The sequence below is a fragment of the Phymastichus coffea genome, unplaced genomic scaffold (assembly GCF_024137745.1).
Source record: "Phymastichus coffea isolate CEN01 unplaced genomic scaffold, Cenicafe_Pcof_1.1 PCOF00135, whole genome shotgun sequence".
Classification (NCBI taxonomy): domain Eukaryota; kingdom Metazoa; phylum Arthropoda; class Insecta; order Hymenoptera; family Eulophidae; genus Phymastichus; species Phymastichus coffea.
The window spans coordinates 459,596-480,897 of NW_026706946.1; the positions used below are offsets into that span (position 1 = coordinate 459,596).

The window sequence follows — 21,302 nt, forward strand, 5'->3', positions numbered from 1 at the left end:
ATTTCGAAAACTCATATTAACTTTATTTTATAAAAAAAGAGAATGATCTAACCTTTCAGTCTGTAAGAATAGTAACTGTGCGTATTTTTAATTTCCAATACTTATTTTCGTTCGAGGTAATTGGAAAATCTTTTATATCGTGCCTATTAAAACCTACAATGTTATAAATGTTTGCGCTTGAATTAAAAATTTGTCAAAACTCCATTTTCTACAACTATCTTTGAAATAGTAGCTTTTTATCTTTGATGCAAATATTATGTCGTCTTTTTACTCTCCTGTATATGTAATATATAACGAATGATGGAGAAACTTAATACAAAGCAGGCTGTCAAATTAAAAATATCACCGAATCATGATCTTTACGTATAATTGAATAAATGACTTGAAATAAAATTGTTCGGATACTACAGTTTTCACGTGTGCTTCTTGTTTGTTTAAGAATTTAAGTAAAATAATCATTAATAATAGCGAAGATAGATCAACAAAAACGAAATTGGACATTCAGAGGAAAAAACCGCGAGTCGACTGATGTTTCTATAGAGATTAAGCATTATTACAAACAAAAAATATTCTAAAATGATAATTTTTTAAATTAATAGTTAAAGTCTATTGTTTACTTGTTAACAGATATTGAAATCGATATATTGTCAAATAAACGTTATGTTAATAATTTATAGAAATTTTTCACTAAAAAGATACACCGACAGTGGTATAAATGTTATTATCCATTTTTTCAAAAATTAGCGTTGAACAATTATTCAGTTCATATAGAATATGGTCATAATCATACACAATATAAATGAGGCAGACATTAAAGAGTTGCTTGCAAATGAAATGCATATACTCTATTTATTTAAAGCATGTTACTGTCAACAGCTTGAATTCGTGAAAAATTCATAAATTTCCCGGGAGCCTTCCTATCAGAGGTACTGTATTTTAAGTATGATGTTTTTGTTCTATATCATGTAAATGTATTTGTACCGGAAATGGCTGATGCGGCCTTTGACGTCCTCTGAAGCTTTATAATTTCATAAAACTGCTTTAAACTCTTGAATTTCGACTTTTAACTTATTTTTTGTTAACCTTTTAAGGACGGGACTGGTCAATATATCGACCACCAATTTTGTCAGGCACTCCACGTGACATATTCTTTCATTTTATGCACAAATATTGTGCAAAAAAAAAGTCAAATTTTAACGTAAAAATCCCCGTCCTTAAAAGGTTAAAAAACTCGTAGGGATCTGAGCTTCACAATTGCTATCTGAATTGCCCGTATGCATTAGTGATAACGTTTGCATCTAATATTTAGAAAAATGATTAAGTCTAATTTGTTTCAGGTGTAATTGCTACTACAGAGTTGTATTCAAAAGTACGATTACCTAAAATAATAACAAGAATATCGGTTCAAATGTTTTCATCGAAAACACAAACACGGTGGTACGGAACAGAACAGCATTATACATTTGAACAAATTTTAATATTTGATTGCACACAAATGAGAAATAATTTGCAGCTATATTAAGAAGCAGAATGTAATCTCTTTTGGCAGTTATTCTAACAGGTTTTATCTGTTCAGTTGTAAGGTATTCCGTGCTAAAATTGACTAGAAAGTAAGGTGGCTGTTAATGTTCAAACTTCAAATTAATAATCGTACTACAAGTACAGTAATAGTGAAATAAAAAAATATGAAAAAATATGAAATAAAAAAATGTTTTTTTATTCACAGATGGCCAGTATTGTGGCTATTATTTTTGCTGATCATCGTAGTCCATGGTAAGTATTTCAGCCAAGGCAAACGAGTGTGCATAATTGGTGCTGGTGTATATGGAATATTAACGTCGAATAAGTTATCTAGTAGTTGCAAAGAATTCGAAATTATCGTTTTTAACAAAAATGCGAATATCGGAGGACAGTGGCTTTATATTTATAGTACTGATATCGACGAGCATGGTTTGCCAGTTCCGAGTAATATCTACAAATACATGCAGTAAGATATGCAATTGTTCCAATTGATTTTCGATCGAATCTTCGTCATCTAAATGTGGTTTCGTAAATGACACTATCAGTATTGATTTTCCAGAACTTGTATAAATAATAAAACTCGTGATATTTCAGACCCACCGGACCACAACCGTTTCAAACGTTCTCGAATTACCAAGAATTTCACTGAGAGAATCACAGTTACGTACGACATGAAACTATGCTGCAATATCTGAGAAACTACACCGAACATTTCGACCTTCGACAGTTAATGAGAGTAAGATTTTATTTAGCAATCACAAATTGAAAGGAAGCACAAAATTAATAAAATTTAGTATATATTTTCAGTTCAGCACAAGGGTTGAAAGAGTAAAGTACTCCAAGCCGAACGAAAAATGGTACTTCTAATTGTGAGATCTAAATAGAAATGAAATTTAGGATATAACACGTGACGCTGCGATAGTGGGCACTGGATATGCGATAATGTGGAACTGAGTAGCTTCTATTAAACGTCGAAGAAACTAAAATAACCGATTTCTCGCAGAAATGTCAATGATTCGAATATTCCTGAGATCGAGAGAATCGAAAGTTTCAGTGGTCGAGTAATGCACATCAAATCATATCGCATATCAAAGATATTTAGTAATCAGACTGTCGTGGTGCTGGATATTGGTATTTAGATAAGCGAATATGTCAAGAAGGTTTACATCAGCCACAGGCATTATCCGTAAGTTAAAGTGTGCAGAATAACCAGCCGAACCTATTTATATAGGCTTTTTATTCGAATTCCGAAATTCCAGTCATTCTCTTTCGGAAACAAGTAAAACTTTGTATTCTGTTGAAATGTCAGACTCGGCGTAGAATTACCTTCGAACGTAGAAGAAAAACCGGGAATGGAGAAAGCCGACGGCAGCGAATTCATCCTTAGCGACGGCTCAAGAATCAAAGCCTAGTCCTATGCACGGGCTATCTATATACTTATTTAGCTTTAGACAAGAATACCGGTATCAACGTCGTCCGAGGCAAATACGTACGGACACTTTACTCACACTTGATCAACGTCGAACATCCGAGTACGTCTGTCATTGGCTTGCCTCATCCTGGTTACCCATTTTTGGTACCTTACGCTCGAGTAAAACAACAGCAACGCTGCGATAAATTAATAATATTCATAAAGCATCTCGTTTAAATGACAATTTAATTATCAATAGGCGGAGTAGGTCGCGGCTATGCTAGACGGTACAATGAAATTGCCATCTCAGCAAGAGATATTCAACGACTCCTAACTTCCTAAAGATGTATCACCAAATAAAGTATATTTACAGGCTTCCGATAAAACATTACCTTATTACGATGATCTCACCTTGGCAGCCGGCTCCAAACTCATGTCAGATTAATTAAGAAAGGTTTCAAGATCTATTATGAAGATTTATTGTCCTTGTACTTCAGGAATAGAAAAGCGTACGTCTGCGAGAACGATACTGTGATTTTTGAAACATCTTGATAATGGCAAATTGTTCACATGCTGCTACCGTTTGAAAGTAGCAAGTAAAAATCATAAACTTTAATATTTTTGCCTTTTGCATCGCAGCCAAAGGCTTTATTTTTATCAGTATTTTAATAATAACCGAGCAATAATACAGCCTTTCTTCTCGCTTTTGCGTTTTTTGCTCGCAATCAGTATCAAACGAACGTTGAAAGTGCGTAGGCGATGAGAGTTCCGGTTATGTATATATATATATATATATATATATATATATATATATATATATTTATTTATTTATTCCCTATACTCGTTTCACCTTCCCTTTTTTTCCAATGATCGTTTTCTTGTATCAAGGTACAATATACTTGCCATCTAATAATTTATTAATTAATATCGATTGTTCCGTTGTGCCAGCACGGTGTCGTCAAATGACACATCGTCGCCTGTACGCGTCATGTAATTTCAATCAACGTACTGCCGATACGCAGCCCACGCTCTTTTTTTTCTCCGTCACGCGACTCTTAAATAAATCATTAGATGATGAAGACACGACAAAGATAATGTCATTTTTTTCAGTTGCTGCCTATTTGGTGAAAATTAAAAAGTTTTTGTTTTTTTTTATTTTTGATTTTAGGTTTTCTACCTAAAATATTTTTACGGCACATTAATGAAAACAATTACGCCATCTTCAATTTCTTATTCGTTACAGAAAAGCAAGTTTATCGACGTGTCAAAGTATCAGCCAAGTTAAATTTAGTACTGTCTCGTTCGTGCATGAAACCTTATGTTCAGTGTAAGATAACGATGTAGTTATAAAAATAACATTTTGAATAGAAAGTTTCTTACCATATATCTCCGCAGTCAACGATCCAGAAACAAAAAAAAAAGGATATCGAGTGAGGTCTTATTTAAATCCAGCGAACCGAATAAAAAGAGGAACCAGTCGAGCGATATAACATTGTATATAAGCGAACTATTCGAATACGTAGCTTTGCATATGTATGTATAAAACGAGGCTTTTAAAGTAAGTAATACCTGCGAAGATCTCGCGCGCATGGTCGAAATAAAAAATCACAGCGAAAACCCGTTTTCCTTTAAGCGTCAAGTAAAAAGATATAACATGCACGCGAAGATTACAGGCCTCAGCTCCTCAGCTCGCAGACTCACGGGTAGACGAAGGATCGCTCTCTCTCTCTCTTTCTCTCTCTCTCTCTCTCTCTCTCCCTCTCATGTGTACTTCTACCATGGAAAGGGGGGAGACAGGTTCGCCAGCGAAAAAGTTCAATTTGTCTCGCGTGCACATAGCACACACAGACGCACATGCCTATCGGCCATCGTTCGCTCGCAATAGCGAGTGGGTGGCATACACTTAATTAAAGGAGTATTAGAGGAACGCTCAAAAGTCTTTCGTTTCTTCTTTTCTCTTTTTCGACACTGACGTTCCGTATTAGGGAATCTGCGAGGCGCGTGAAAAAAAGCAACGAAACAATACAACGTTGCGCGCTTTCAATGTTGATTATTGGATTTCGTATTTCTAAGCGATTGTTTGAAGGCATACGATGGATGTTGATAACATACTTTAAAACTGTAATCAGAACTTTATCGATGGGCATGCGAGTTTATGGGTGTTGTACTTTTTTATCTGTTGAATATGGAAATAAATTTGTATTTTGGCTCGATTTTCGGTTAAAGATTTGTTGAAAGACTTTAATCTTCGCAGGCAAGATGAGTAATCGTGATTGAATATTCATTCGATATAAGTGCAAAACATCACACTGTATACATATCTGTCATTGTGTTCTCACACTACTTTCGATTAAATGAAAAAACTGTATTCGAAAGCTACTGAATAATTTAAAAGTAATGCTCCGAAGCGTCATTCAAATTTTTATTGTCTTGCCATATGTTTGCATATGTAAAGGAGCATTTATATATTTTTTAGTATATTCGTCGTGTAATCTTCAAGCTGAGAACATCGAAAGGTAAACAAAGGATGGATATAAGAAGAACAGGGCAAAGATCATAATGAAGGTGACTAGAGAGAGAGAGAGAGAGAGAGAGAGAGAGAGAGAGAGAGAGAGAAGAGGAGAGAGACGGAGAAAGAAGAGTCTGGGTGGAAGATGTCTATCGGGCTGTTACTCTCGAGAGAGAAAGAAAAAGGTCTTCAAGGTGAGCAAGAGGTGCCTGAATGGACGTATATGTATGAATGGGAATCCTTTCTTTCATACGGCTCCTTTCTCTCTTGCATACATACGTATGCATATACGCACGTGTGCACCGTTTATAATATGTTTCTGCATCTCTCAGCCCGCTAAAAAATAATTATCCATGTATTGAATAAGGTGACAGACTTTCGAGTAGTTATTAGTAACAAAGTGTTTTATTGCAAACCATCGGTTAATTTATCGATTTTTCGCGCGTATATATATTTATAGAAAATAAAAGCCCATTTACATATCCTTGATACATCATTGAATCCATCAAGCACTTGAGAAACGGCTTTGTTTTAACAAAGTACAAACGGGGACTAGATTTTATTCGTTCTTTCGGTCGCTCTCTTGCATAGACGCTCCTATTGTTTAATATATACAAATAAAACACATATGTATCTCTTTGGTGAACACACTTTCGAAAATTCTCAACACAACAGTCTCTTGTCTTTGGCACGGCATTTAATTACACTCATTTCAAGAAAAATGCACTTGTTTCATTTCTAAGTTTATCATTGTCACTCACACATTATAACGTAGGCTTATATATATTTACACGAATTTATTTACAAAGTGCGCGAAGACCACGATTAATTATTAAAATACAACGATAAACAATGCACTGAATGCGATGCGAAAAAATAAAAAATATCGTTTTTAGTAAAAAACATGAAAGAATAAATGAGCTTTCGCATGCCCGCATAATCGAACGTTTTTAAAAGATAATATTTACAATTTCCCATTTGTAATGACACATCTCATCTGCTCAAATAATAACAAGCATAACATACACATTCTTTCAGCATGTGTGTGTGTGTGTGTGTGTGTGTGTGTGTGTGTGTGTGTGTGTGTGTGTGTGTGTGTGTGTGTGTGTGTGTGTGTACAACACTTTAAGATTCACGGCTCAACAATAGCTGTCACTGCACAATTGCAAAATATATACACAATGCATTGCGCGCGCACCGCACATTAAATGCAGGTCAGTTAAAACTTGGCTCGATGAAATTTTGTTGCAGCTCATTCGCCGCAGCTTGAGCAGCAGCAGCATCTGATTCCGTCAATTCACCAGGTAAATAATCCTTCCAACTACGGAACAGATATCTCGTGAATTTCCGTAACTGACGAAACTTACAGTAAGTGGCACCCTCTGCAGACTCCAGTTGTTGAGTCTGAATGAGAAACCCTTTTTCTTTAAAAGTCTGCTCGAGTTTCTCCCTTTGCATACTTTTTCTAGTCTTCCTCTTTCTACTACGACTGTCGTCTGTTGAGCACACCGATACCGGTCTTGGGCATGGTGTCATTGCTGGTTGAATTCTCTCGGCAGTCGCCTTTAAAAACACCCCAGTGTTATTGGTTGGTTGATTGGCTGGTTGCTGCAGTGCCTCTCGAGGAAAAAACTCATAACCTCGCATACTCTTGTCACCGGTGCCACTGTAGTAACGAAAATTACCACCCGAATCTACGGACAAACTTTTCTTCTCCTGCAAACTTGGCTTGGCGCCACCAGTAAATTTGAACTTACAAATACTAACTTCAGTTGCAGGATTGTTGTTATTCTCGGTAGGCATTGGTGGGATAAAGATTGCTGAGCGTTTACGCTTCATCGGCTGCGATTGTGACTGACTCGACGACGTTGAGTTTCGTTTTGGTCTTGGTGACAACATACTTTGTTCTTGAACTGGTTCCGTTGATTTATGCGTTTCCAACATCGAGTATATCGATTTTGGTACGATCCTCTGGTGCTGGTGCTGGTGCTGGTGCTGGTGCTGCTGATGTTGCTGCTGATGCTGCTGATGCTGCTGATGCTGCTGCTGCTGCTGCTGCTGCTGCAGCTGCTGCTGCTGATGATGATGATGTTGCTGATGTTGCTGCTGCTGAACCTGTTGATCTTTCGATGCCTCAGGATTCGGTGGTAAACCCTTCTCTTGAGCTAGTTTCTGATAATACATAAACTGTGATTGCAGAGCCACAGGATGAAGGAATACGTTGGTGTTGGGCCAGTAAAGCAAGTTAGGATTAACTTTAGACGTTGAGTTTTCGATAACACCATTACTCTCGCTGTTCTCATTACTGCCAAACGTCTGACTATTATTTTCGGCACTTTTAGACTCCTGATCGTGTTCCGTAGGTCCAAGATATTCAACATCTTCAGGATCACTTGAACCGTCACTTTTCGAATTACAAGAACCAAACGCACTCGACTGCTGTCTATCGCCTAATCTTATCTTCAGCAAGTTTAAATCTCTGATGCAGAGATTCATCGGCTCTTCCTGCTCGACCGACTCCAAAGCACGTCGATCCTGCGTCAATCGTTTTTCTAGCAAACTACTGATTCTATTCTGTATATCCGTACGTTGTAATGCGGAAACTGCAGTCGCCACTGGCGTAGGCTCTTTACTAACGTCGATCCTCTCCTGCGGCAACTTCGATCTATCCTCTAAACCAGGTGTTCCCGGCAAAATTGTCCCGTAATTCTTGTAAATCAAGTGGCAAATGTCAGCCTTCTTCGGTTTTCTTCCTCGCCTTGGTTTGCTATTATCAAGTGTGATTTCACCCATGTAAGGTAGATCCGAATATTTCATCGGTGGCCTCGGTTGTTGCTGCACATGCTGCGTTGATGTTATGACCGATCTTCTCGACGAAGCTACTTGTGGTTGAGATTGCACTGGTACCGAGTATAATTCACTCTGCATCGCTGCGAGTCTTTGTAACCACGATTGCACGTCGACATTCACTGATGGTGAAACTTGTGGTGGTAATGGTTGTGGTGGTAAAGGACTTGCCACTCGAGATTCCGTTGTGGGGGCTACCGAGTTAAACGCTGCTTCCTGAGCTAGAGCTGCTTCGTAGTGATCCAAGTACTCGGATGGCAAAGCCTGGTGGTGAAACTTGAGCTTCCAGCGGGATTTTCTGCAGGTACCGCTGTAATTATTGTAGCTACGTGTACGTCATCCGTAGGAAATTAGCGTAAAAATCCCTAAAATGTAGAGTCGATGATCAATATACGTTACCTGGGTAGTTTCTTGCAACCATTCTGCTGGCAAGCCACCGTGGCTGGAACGACTGACGGCACCTCGAACTCGGGACTGGACTGTTCGCTAGCAGCTGTGCTTTGGCACTTGTGCTGCTCAATCGGTACGTCTTCATGCTCGGTTTGCGCGCTGTAATGTAACAAAACCAAACGAAGCATCGGTTAATTGACTGTCTTGAAAATTGAATCGACAATAATATACCTGAGCGTGCTGGACTGTCGTGCACGTTCGTCCTCGTGTTCCTGTGGTTCTTGCTTCACAGCCATGCTCACGAGTGGATTATAAGGCAAGTGAAATGATTGCACCGCTGGACAAAAGCGAAGCGATGCTGGTTGCTGTTGTTGAAGACGTTCTGTCGTTGCCAAATCTTCTAACCTCGTCGATTGCGCGCAGGGCACGACTTCCTCAGTTTGCATAATGCCCCCTATGTAACAGCAAACGGAAAAAACCAACGTATTTTTAGGAGTTTTCTTGGAATGTTTCTTTGGGGATTCGTGGTAAAATGGTCACGCTATGAATCTAACTGACGATATTGCAAAACTACACGCACTCGCCGCGTCGGTATTTATTCTTGTCTCGCAGACTTTCAAGCTCAAATAATATTTATGCAAGCGAAACAAACCAGAATTTTTTAATGCCCGACTAAGACGAGAAAGTATACAAAAATGAAGTCATATCTTAATTTTTTATACAAGCGCGCTGTTCATTGCTGACATTTGGTTTATTCTATCCGAGAAGACAATTCTCGAGATAAATTTGAAAGTCATCGATTATAGAGAATTACACGTTTATTGGCCCGTATATTTTATGTTGATCTTGCATAAGGGTAAAAGAAAAATGGTAAAAGGTTCGTTGACCTCGCGTTCAGTTGCATCTGCGCCTATATACGCTCTCCCCTTTTTTACTCGTCATCTCTTATCCAATTAGTCATCCTATGCGATAATGCGTTTCATAATCTTCAACAAAGATGCAGACAATAGAATTTTCGAATGTTCGTGGTGGCTTTTTATTCACTATTCGTGACATTTAATGTCGCACATAACTACAGTACGTTACTGAACGGCCAATGATTTTCAATTGACGAAAAACAGCACAAGTTTTCACAAATCAATCCAATATTATTAATAAAAAATTTCAGAGAACAACATCAAGCTCAAATGGTTTTATCCAAATATTTTATCCTCGATTTCTTAAATATTCAGCAAATACGAAAGGAACGAAGCATCAATGCGCTTACGCATTAGTGCACATTTACATAACCAATCACTATTGGCTCATAAATGATCTATTAAACTGACAACGTTCTTCCTAAAGTGTCCTGTTAGAAAAGCTTCCCTCACTAACGATAATATCAACATTCAGGCAAGTCGCGGGTGGCGGCCATGGTGCAAATAGAAAATCCGAATCATCTAGTGGCTGCTGTTACCCGCGTAACGTACAATTTATTTTTTGGCTATTTTTAGTTAGTCCGAGAGCGCGATAGAGAGAGAGAGAGAGAGAGAGAGAGAGAGAGAGAGAGAGAGAGAGAACGTTTGGCCGTGCGCCACTATTTTCGGTTCTCTCTCAAATTTCTCAGGCCGTATTTGGGATTACGCCACCCGGCGAATTGTCATCTTGTCGGATATTCTTTAATTTTCTTAGTGTGAGCTCGCTAGTATAAGAATAGAGTTGCACATAACGGTACACAATCACACGCACACCATTTAAATGAAAAAAAAACACTGATGATTGAATTGGGCACTTTTCGATTGGCGATTGATATACCTGTGACGGGAAACTGACTTTCCGGCAACATTAATGCGCGCGCGACAGTCGAACGACGCCGGGATGACTGAGAGATCGTTCACAAGAGTCAAATCGAGAGCCTGCCGCGGCAGTTTGACTCGTCGTCGGGCTGTGCGCGGGTGGGGCGCACGTGCGCGCCTTCTTAGCTTCCTCCCCGCCTTTCCGTGCGCTTGTGTGCGTAACTTACTCGACTATTTTCGGACTTTACCGTCCGACCAAATTGGAAGTTGGAAATATGAGCTTTAAAAGGAAGTTTGCTTGCAATTGTAACCCGATACGCGCGCGCATGCTTCGACGTGGCCGAAGCTTGCAAGCTCGCGAAAATACAAGATTAACCGTTTACTTCTATCACGTAGCTTATGTTTGAGCTGCAAGCTCTCTTGTTTTTAATTTGGACTTTCCGTTTTGGATCGACAATATATTTTCAAGAATAGAAACGATTCTTTTTTCGTTTTGTTTTGTCATTTTCAATTTTAGCCGGGAGATTCAAGTCTGAACTGTGTATAATGATAAAAGCTCCGTCCGAAAAAGGAGTCAAACGGAAATAAACTTTTTCGATGTTCTGTAGCAAGTTATTTTGGATGACTTCAAAAGAATTTTTCGCGATAATGTTTAGTCAATGGTCGTAATTGAACGCATTTTATACCGAGTTCTACCTACCACTCTGATAATAACATTTGGATATTCAAAATTAATTGATTTCTATACGGTGTAAGCCGCGATTAAGACTTAACGAATAAAACGTGATATCAACGCTGTGGACGCATTTTCAGGCATGCTTCTTAAATTTTAAGTCGGTTTATTGATGAATTGATTAATTAATTATAGAAAAATTATAAAAACTTATAGGTTTCGATATTTAATAAATAAATAATCTTTTTTCGCCAGTGTCATCATATTTCTTCATATTTCAAATTAAAATCTCTCGAAAGCAACAACTATTATCGCATATTAAGTCGGTCAACTACAATGAAGTAATAACGTCAAAATAAGCGATGTTCATAATCTGCAATGAAATCTGGTTCCAAAAAAATATATACATTCATCCTCAGAAAGTAGACTTGGTCATCGCAAAAGAAAACGCACATAGCGCATAACTCATCTCGTCAAATGCACAGCACGAAAATGTCGGTTGACGAAAGGAAGTAACGTTTTAAGAGTACGAATTATACAAGTCTCTCTTTCTCTGTTACAGAGCGAGTCCGATTATAAAGTTTACAGGCCGTTTGTTGAAAAAAGGCGCATGCACCGACATTTTCTGCGCACCTGTATACATATAGTATTTTAATTATATGCACAATAATTAATGTAGGTTTTTCTACGTTTTAACACAAAGTCATCTTAGAGAGAGTTGGTGAACCAAAAACTTCGCCTACGTGCGAAATTCTGTCTGCCCGTGTATGTGCACATATATCGAGAGAGAGATTTTTTGCAAACGAGAAGGTATAGTTTCCGTTTTATTCGCGTCGATTGCATCACCCATGCGTATAATTTGACCGAAAAATTTTACACCAAAGGCTCGACTTTGGCACCGTTTACACACGATACGCCCACGTTTTATAAACGCCATTGGCGTATATGACACGAATGCAAATGCGTAGCGGTATACTCGCAGCCACGATTGGCGCAACCGACGATTTCCTTTCAGGTTTTTCGCGTCTACAAGCAGCTTCTTTGTCTCTCTTTCTCTCACTCTCTGGTCCGTTCATGGTATTGCTGTGCTCTTGCTATTCTTATATTATTTTTTTATATATGTAACTTTGATTGCTTTGCTCGCTTTGTTCTTACGGTATTCATATATTTACCGTATGAATTTTCTCGTCTTCGTATCACATTTATGTGTGCATGTTGATATTATTTACAAGGAAATATTTGGATACCACGCGTAAAAAAGCCATTCGACTCTATACAACGAGAAAAAGAATTTTCAGGATATTTTGCTTGTCTCAAGTAAAGAGTGAAAAAATTGTACTTGTTTCCAACAAGATTTGGCAACACTTCTGATTGTGAAATATCTCATCTATTCAAAATGTATGATGGCAAGGAGATAATTCTCATCAATGGACGTATTTTCAGATCAAATTAATTTCCATAAAATATAACAATATATTTATGAAAATATTACATATTTTAGTTATAGAACTGCAGGAATTGCTGTAATTACGGAAGTTTTTACTTGAAGTTTTCAAATGTAAATGGATACTTGGCGAATCGACGATAAAGCTACAGTTTGATGAACAATGAAAGAAGTTAATCAGTAAGAAACGAGAATGGATGAAAAATATCACATCTCAAAACTAGCATATCCAAGAGTTTCAATGAGTTTATAATATGCACGCGCGCTTGTGTATTCCTAATAATAATGATAATAATTTCAATTAGAGCAAAAAAACAGTAAGTATTTGGTTGTTTTTGAAGCAGAAATATTCACCGACTATTCGACAGTATTTTTGGTTATAAGGTGACAAAATAAAAATGAAAATCGACATTTGATGAGATCCAAAGTATTTAATTCTACTGAAAGATATGTTTCCCGCTTCTATAGATAAATTTCCATTGGGGTTCTGTTTAAGTTACGCATTGTGCCACATGACAATAAACAAACAGATTTCCAAGTTTAATGTGTAAACTACTGAAAGCGAAAGGTTCGAGCGTACTAAATAAACCTCAATGACCATTTGCAAAAGGAACGTAAGAAAAGAAATACAAAAGGATCCTTTCATAATCCGCACGATAGCATTGAACTAAAACATAAGCATGCGCTATACGATTGGCGCGTGCGAATTGGAAAAAAGCGCGCGCCACTGGAAAATAGAGTTGCGATTGGCAGAGCGAAGCCGGCAATCTCCACCTACTTTACCCCCTTATTTCGCTCTCGACGCTCACCTTTCTAACCGCGCTCACGGCGTCAATTGCCCGCCTCCTGTTTCTCTTTTACCTCTCTTTCACGCAGTCAAAGCGAGAAATGCCTATCTACTGGCGAAGGAGATATAATTGTTTTACGATTTTATCGATATACACAAATTCAGCTGGCTCAACTGATTACGAATGCAAAAGATCTTCAATAAGTGTGTTCCGCAAAGTCTGTATGAAAGGATCGCAGTAATGAGAAAATGATATGCTAACCAAGAAACGATTGTGTATTATTTGTTGATTTGCAGTTGGTTTTAATTGACGATCATGAAATCGTAGGTTGGTTAGCGTCAGTAGAGATTAGATTAGAGAAATTAGAGATGGGTTGATAGTTGGACTGCCTGAATTGGCTCCTGAGATCTACTGGTAATTTGAATTTTGTTTGAAATGCGAGGTGCTGCAAAGAGTGCAATTGCTTGGAAGAAAAAGAAGGAAAATGCAAGCTACGAAAGTCAAGACGATCGCTAGGCCTGTTTTTACTCGCCGTTAGACTGTCATCAGCGTTAACGTTAAAAAACAAACGAAAATGAGATGAATTCCGGAGGGGAATTTCATGCGGAAAGTCGAATAAGGTGTTCCCTGGCAGCAAGAGCTGGCTAGCAGCACAACTGGGATCCAATTAGCCGAAGCGGCGGCGAGTCCATTCTCAAGTGAACTCGTCAACGCCACACGGCAATTAGCAATTGGCAGGGCCGCACGAGAGGCACAACAAAATACGCCTGTCTAAAATGATGCGAGGATAAAAGCAAAGCAGCCAAGAGCAGGGGCGCATTCGTCATTACTACGAGAGCGAGGAGGCCATTGCAAGCTGCAGCGCCAGTTTTCTCTCGGACTCTTTCGGGCTAGACTTTATTTTTGGGGCAAAACCTACCGTCCAATGCGTAACTCTAGAACTGCTGAATTAGGTTGTGAAGCGAAAATATAACTCGAGGCGCTGCACGCCCCCGCGCGCGCTTCGCCGCACAACTTGATACGAGCTATGTCTGTGCGTTACTCGACAAATCGACAAATCGACAAATCGAAAGATGCTGTTAGGATGGAAGCGCATACTCGTACACCGTCCGACTAAGAGTAATAATTTATTGGTATTTTCAACCTCCTTCCAAGACTATCTGTCTCGTGCCAACAACTTTTTCTTTCCAACATTCTTCTTTGTGTTGTTTACCTTCCAAATATATAAGCTTAAGCTCGGCCTTCGCAACTCGTTTACTTAAATATCGACGAACGCATTTTCCTCGTGCTCGTAATTTTGACATACCTACATGGGCTAATGGATATTGCAGACCCTAGCAGTAATCAAATTATTATGGCAACGATATGTGCTCCGAGTGATGAAACAGGAAAAGTGGTTGTTAGGTGCAAATTACTAATGAAAAGCACAAAGTGCTTCAACGTGTGGAGCAGGTTGTCGAACGAATAATCAACGCAGAGTTGCAGCCGATCGTGAATGGAGCGAAGGAGCGCATCAACAGTTGGAAATGAAGCAGCAGTAGGGAGAGAGAGAGAGAGAGAGAGATTGTCTCAAAGGAAGTGGCCGCCGAAAAAAAGTTGAGCAACGTTCGGATAAGATAGCGTCGCGTGCTGCATCGCTCATTGACGAAGAGAGGGACCGGTTCTGTTCCCTCTGCCACCTCTCTGGTTCGTTTCATTCATCAAAACTCGGCGCTCATTTCCTTTCACTGGCGTGCGCGCATTATACGTTTTCCATGACGCTTGTACAATTAGAAACGAGTTTTGCCTCGTTATGTAAAGCGAACGAACGAAAAAACTAAGGGAAAACTCCGTGGCTTCAATAATTTCTCAAGCCGCAGGCTACGAGTAGCTATATGCGAATAAGGCTAGATCGAGGATAGAATATTATGAGCGGTCTGTGCGCGCATGCAAAACTTGTCGCGGTATGCGATCTCTCATATCGCCGCGCACAGCTTGGACTAAATGCTGCTCGACCAATTAGAGGAGGCGCGTGTGCGCTGTATTATGTATGCGTACAGATTAGAAGCAAGCTCGAAAGCGAGCACAAGCGATTACTTTCCACATAATACTCCACATAATTCCGCGATCAGCGATTATTCAATTGTTCTGTGTTCTCGTATCACGTGCTCGCGCGCGTTCGGCTTTAGGCCCTATTTGGCACTGATGTTTATTGCCAGAGAGAGGGAGAGAGAGAGAGAGAGAGAGAGAGAGAACTGAGCGGCGCTCTCGCTATAAATTATACCTTTTTATTAGCGAGCTCTGCCATTAGCCTTTATAACGTTAGTGCGTTTTATTCTTGCTCTGTGTTATTATGTCTGCCTTCTACGCCGCTTGCTTGTTTTCCGCGACTACTCATTTTTCACTATTCCTTACATTCACCATTTCGACACCCCCGATGTGCGATATTCTTATTACAAATCTAAACTACAAATCCAAGTTTGAATCGACAATAGCTCGCGACCAACCAAACGTGCGAATGAAACAACGGGCTTACCGCAACTGGCCCGGGCTCCATAATTGGCCGTGGTCGATAGAATGCACTTCACACCCACGCACTATATGTACACCAAGACAGAGAGACAGATTATCAGCGCGAAAGTCAGGGCCACCGTGCGGGCAAAACGTGCTGCGTTCGAGACTGCCTCGTTGGCTTGAATGAGCCAGTAAAACCCGCGCGCGACTAGTCGCTCTTTCTCTCTCCCGCGCGTCTCTGCGCGCGGGACACGCGAGAGAGAAAGAGAGAGGGCAAGCGGAGACGCTGCCTCCGTCCTAAGGCCAGTTCATTCATTACGATACTTTTTTCGTTGCTCCAAGCTTTGCGCAAGCTCCCCCCCTTTCCTTCCCCTCCCCGATCTTCTCTCCTCGCGAAGCCGTTAGACTGTTTGCGCATCGCGTAAGCGGTCCGAATTCTCTTTGTTGCAGCTTACTACGTAAGTCCATTTTTCGAGCTTGTATAGTCGCGTGTTTCACAGCTTCCGTTACTACGTGAAGAGGTATTTTTCTGTTGGGAGCAACTTGCTGCCCGAAAAAGGACAGATTCGGGCGACGTAGTCTTATTACGAATAATCAAATTAGAGACTTTGCTCTGGCAGTATAAGCAGCTCTGCCTTTTCTACAGGCCTTTCTGGGAGGTGCGATCAAAACGCAACGCCACGCGCGATACTAAATTCATTTAGAAACTGCACACTCCCACGGGCGTGCCAGCAGATTCGGGAGCTTTTCCTTTGTGCGATCGCGTACGCACCGAGGGATTCGCCAATTTTCCTGACATACTTTATTCGCATGCGAAACAGTGAATATACGCACCCGTATGCAGGGATATTATACATCTGTCGCTTTTATTTTTCCAACTACCTGCGCCCAACGCATTCCAATCCCACGTATAATCTCTCGCGCCTATAAAGAAACATCGATACGCGGCAAGCTATGGACCTTCACTCGAGATCGCAAAGCTGGGATATGTGCGAGTTGGAGACATATACGCGTCAGAGTCTTCGTTCACGAGAACAACTGAGTGTCATTCGTAAAAAGGTTCACGAACTCATCTGATTTATCAATCCAGGCAAAAATTACAGCTAAGCGAATTTACATTTTTTCTTTTAGTTGTTCAAAGCATTGGGCACGAGACGTATTTGGTAAGACGAGTTTCTTTTTATGGACGGACAATGATTGAATCATCGAACTATGCATTAATATTGAGTCAGAGAAAAGTTATGAAGCCGAAAAAAAAGAAAAAACACAGCCGATAGGTTGCGAGAAATTCCTGCAAGCCAAGCGAATGATCGTCGCGGCGTGTACACTTGCAACCATTCATGCAGTTCTTACATTCGTGAACAATTTAATAACGGAATGATTTTTTGACTCTTGATTTTCCGCTTGAAATTTCATCTGCAATGGTGTGATAATACGTCTCGCTGTGAATTAACTTACCCGCCAAGTATACGTTAGCTTGTTAGTTTCTGGCAATGTTTTTGCATGTGAAAAATAAATTTCATATTATTAAAATAAGCTTTGTAATACTAGAATGATGTAATTGCTTTCAAAAAAATAAGTAAAGAAACAATCAGCTGCATTTGGCACTAACTACTCTGTGCGAATTGATTGCCCATTGTCTTCGATCAACCGAGGAAATGCGATGTGAAAATACATTTGCATATTTTTCTACTTATTCGTCTTTATAGAAGATTACCGTAAATAATCTTAGATTTTCTAATAAAAATATTGTAACATTTTAAAAGTGATCAGATGTAGTTGTTGGTATGTCAATGCGAAACTCACTGTTACAGTACAACTATTACTAAGAATTTATATGCTATTATGACTTTAGTACATATATTTAGACAAAAGGCTTATTTGGAATTTCCAGATATTCTTGCAAAAATATGGATGCCATTTTTGCGACGATTTCATTATAAGCTCACCGTTATGTATCAACCACTGCTCATTGTGAAACAGGCTACAAAAGTTTTTTCTAATATATCTTACAGAATAATTGCAAAATTATAAATTGTAGATTCGACACTTTCACGATTTTTATTCGTAACTGTCAAAGTATGTCAGCAGCACGCTATGAGAAGGCTCATAACACACGAAAAGTTTTGAGTTGATTTTTTTTATATCTCTATGTCATAGCTCTTGTCAAGGTAAGCCTTGTATAGATCATCTGATTCGAATTGGCTAAATTACAATAATATTCAACTTACGCACAGCTCCTGGCTCGATTTACTTTTAAATCATACGTACAACCAATAAGCCAATAAGATTGCCAAGACGTCACTTTTCAGTTCCTGCCAATAGTGTAGTTTTACTTTCTGGTCGAGGTGTCCTTGGCGGTATAAATATATTAATTACATTGTGATGAAAAATAAATATCATCCATTGTAGATTGTTTTAAATGCTGGCTTTGGTTATTTTTATTCGTGCAAAAAGTAGCTCTCTAAATCGTTGATTAAGGACTGTGTAAAAGCCACTTTTGAGAGAGTGGTAAGAATGTGCATTTCATCCGAAAATGGAAGAAAAAGGAAAGTGATTTCAAATTAAAATACTGTTTACATTAACATATTTCTTTTGAAGATTTTTCAAAATCACAGTTAGATTCTTCAAATTATTACGTCAGGAATATTCTGGAGGTTCTCTAACGTTTAGCCAAATACAAGTTGGCATTGTATCTTGGGCTGACAAAGATGCCTATTGTACAAGTGCAGTATCGACTGGTGTGCATACAGGAGTATGAGAATTGGTCAAGTGAGTCAACAGATAATCTAGGTAAAATGTCATGTATATTAAATAGAAATGTAGTTTTTCTTTTATCTCTCGAGAGGATCGCAATAAAATATTATTTACAAGTAGTTTCGCAATCCTTATCCATCCCAAATCCATCAGTTTGTGATTATGTGAACAAAAAAAATAATTATTAGACTCCTTAAATAAAGAAAAAAATAATAATTAAGAAGAGCTACTGTGAAGTCTATATTTCGTTTGGCTATTGGTACATTTTTCTAAAGTTTAATTACATTTGTATAATTTAAACACTAGTCTAGAATTGATACGACTTTCCGAATGAAAGTGCGATCACATATTGAAGAAACGGGATGAAGAACCATACCCAGTTTCATGTACGAAATACCTTATTTTGTTAACTGGAAATTGGACATTTAGTGAAAAAAACAAGTAAAGAAAGGTCAATAGAAAAAAGTTTTATTTAATAAATGCTAATTCTTATTTTCGATTTCATTAATTGGCTAATCATTCATTAATTGATAAATAATTTTTGTGTTCGAAATTACATATAAAGTGATGTTATAGAACTTGCAGGTAACGTTTTGTAATATGTATAATTAATTTTTTATTATGACAAAAGCCGAAGATAATTACCTTAACCGTAATCTCTTTCTAGTATTAACCATGAAATGGCTGTTAACTGTATGAACAACAGTGTTTAATAGATCTATTATGTATATAGAAATAATCAAGTAGTTTAACTGAAATATGCAGTGTTCTACAATATACTCGATGTTTGCCATTTATCAATCAGTATAGCTCGATGAAGATACAGCAACTCTTTTTTGAGTTTATAAATTTAATGCACATTAAAATTCACGTGACTGAGATAACACTGTATCTCATCAAACATAAATGTTCAATCGTTGTAACTGGTTTTAGAACGTAATAAAACTATCGTTCTCGAAACAAAATGAAATATTGATGAAATCTATTGAAACTTTGATACCTTTCTTTATTTCTCGTTAACGGTCCTATCTATTTACGCGTTTGCATTCATTATTTCTTACACATACGTAGGCATGTACAAGCACACTTGCCTAGCAAAATGTCTCGGCAAAGATACAATAAAGCATATGTCTCGCATATTTGTTATCTGTTGCTACACCTTTCTCTCCAATTACCATGCAATATATAGAAAAGGCTCGACGCACTCAACTTTTTCCAGCCTCTAAATCATTTCCATTTAGTGGCAAACTGATGTCTCTTTTCGAAACAAGTAGAGAACAACAAAACCAATTGCACCGTAGAAGCTGTTTGCAGAGGAGAGAGAGAGAGAGAGAGAGAGAGAGAGAGAGAGAGAGACGCCACCGGAAATCATAATTCCGCCAAGCGAATCTTTTTGTCCTGGCCGCGCACACCTAGTATCTCGTTTATACGCGAGAGGGAGAGAGAGAGAGAGAAAGGAAAACCGGATCGCGCGTGCCGCAGGACTTTGCGCGAGTCGACTGACAATTAGAAAAGCAGCTGCAAGACACGCGCCCAGCGTCAAAATAAAAACACGGCGATTTATATAGCTTTTCTTGTCTGGCGCCCGCAGTTAAGTCGCTTGTCGAACTTAATTAAGATTTTTGCGCGCGAACCGACGGCTCGACTAGTCACCTCGTTAAGCTTTTTTCGCTGTTCTTTCAAGCGACTGCCTATAAACCAATGACATGCAATGGAAACTAGAAACCATTCTCAATGCTTAATATTTAAAAACCAAATGTTTTAACACTTTTGAGTACTCGCTTATAAATTGTGGCTTTTGCGCTATATTACTTTAGCAATTATTCATATACAGATGAGCAAAATCCACTGCCAAATAATTCCTTGGGATATATGTGCCAAAGTTGACAAAAAGTGGAAAAAAGGATCGGATAATGCACTTACGATGTATATAGGACAGAATGTTGTAGGCGCTCTACCATACCAGTCAAAGATAAGTCACTGTAGTTGTTCGTTATCAAAATATAATATAAGCTTTCATGCAAGAGTTCGCCTCTTGTCAGCGCTTGCATCTTATAATTCGAACGAGTAGATTTCCCACCATTTTTCAAACTGATAACTTGAATTTGAATCATCAAGAAACCAGCGAGTATTATAATCAAAGAATGCCTTAGCTAGTGTCTATTTATCATCCAAATTAGTTTCTATTCTCACATTCGACCGCGTCTTTTTACATAATGTTACTATTACTACTGTACACGTCCATGTATTGAGTTGAAGATGACAAATGTTTAATGTATTCTGCAGTGGCAATCAAGCCAAACATAAATCTTCCAATACAGCTACGATAAACATTCGCGAATCTGAACAACGACATTGTATCAATCCATGTGAATCTTCGTTGTATTATTTCCCCATTATTTCTTCTACTATTCAAGTATGTATTAATATGTTATAACAAGTTATTCGTACTTTACTGCCTAAATATACATATCCTATATGCTTACAATTGATGAAATATGTAAAGAGAGTGTGAATCGCATTTGCAGAGTTTAATAGAGTACTGCTATGATTTCAAATATTCTTCATTTCCTTTCATTTTGTTTCATTATAGACTTTCAATTGATCGCGTATTACGTACTGGTGCAGCGTCCTTCCTTACCAACAGTGATGCTTGAAAAACAAAAACAATGTGGATTGAAAGTTGCTTGGAAT

The 21,302-nt window shown here is 38.5% G+C and overlaps 1 protein-coding gene across 3 annotated transcripts; it reads right to left on the bottom strand.

Moving 5' to 3' along the window:
- Positions 1 to 5,840: 5,840 nt before the first annotated feature.
- On the bottom strand, positions 5,841 to 16,012 carry LOC131671777 (mediator of RNA polymerase II transcription subunit 12). 3 transcript variants are annotated; one of them, XM_058948489.1, is made up of 4 exons: positions 15,874 to 16,012; positions 8,910 to 9,132; positions 8,688 to 8,837; positions 5,841 to 8,598 (listed from the first exon to the last, which is right to left on the bottom strand). In XM_058948489.1, exons 2-4 carry the CDS (start codon positions 9,122 to 9,124, stop codon positions 6,657 to 6,659), a joined length of 2,307 nt encoding a protein of 768 aa, XP_058804472.1. In that variant the 5' UTR covers positions 9,125 to 9,132; positions 15,874 to 16,012; the 3' UTR covers positions 5,841 to 6,656. The 3 variants fall into 3 exon arrangements, with proteins under 3 accessions (XP_058804472.1, XP_058804473.1, XP_058804471.1); XM_058948490.1 differs by lacking the exon at positions 15,874 to 16,012 and adding an exon at positions 15,622 to 15,747; XM_058948488.1 differs by lacking the exon at positions 15,874 to 16,012 and adding an exon at positions 10,473 to 10,526.
- Positions 16,013 to 21,302: the final 5,290 nt, after the last annotated feature.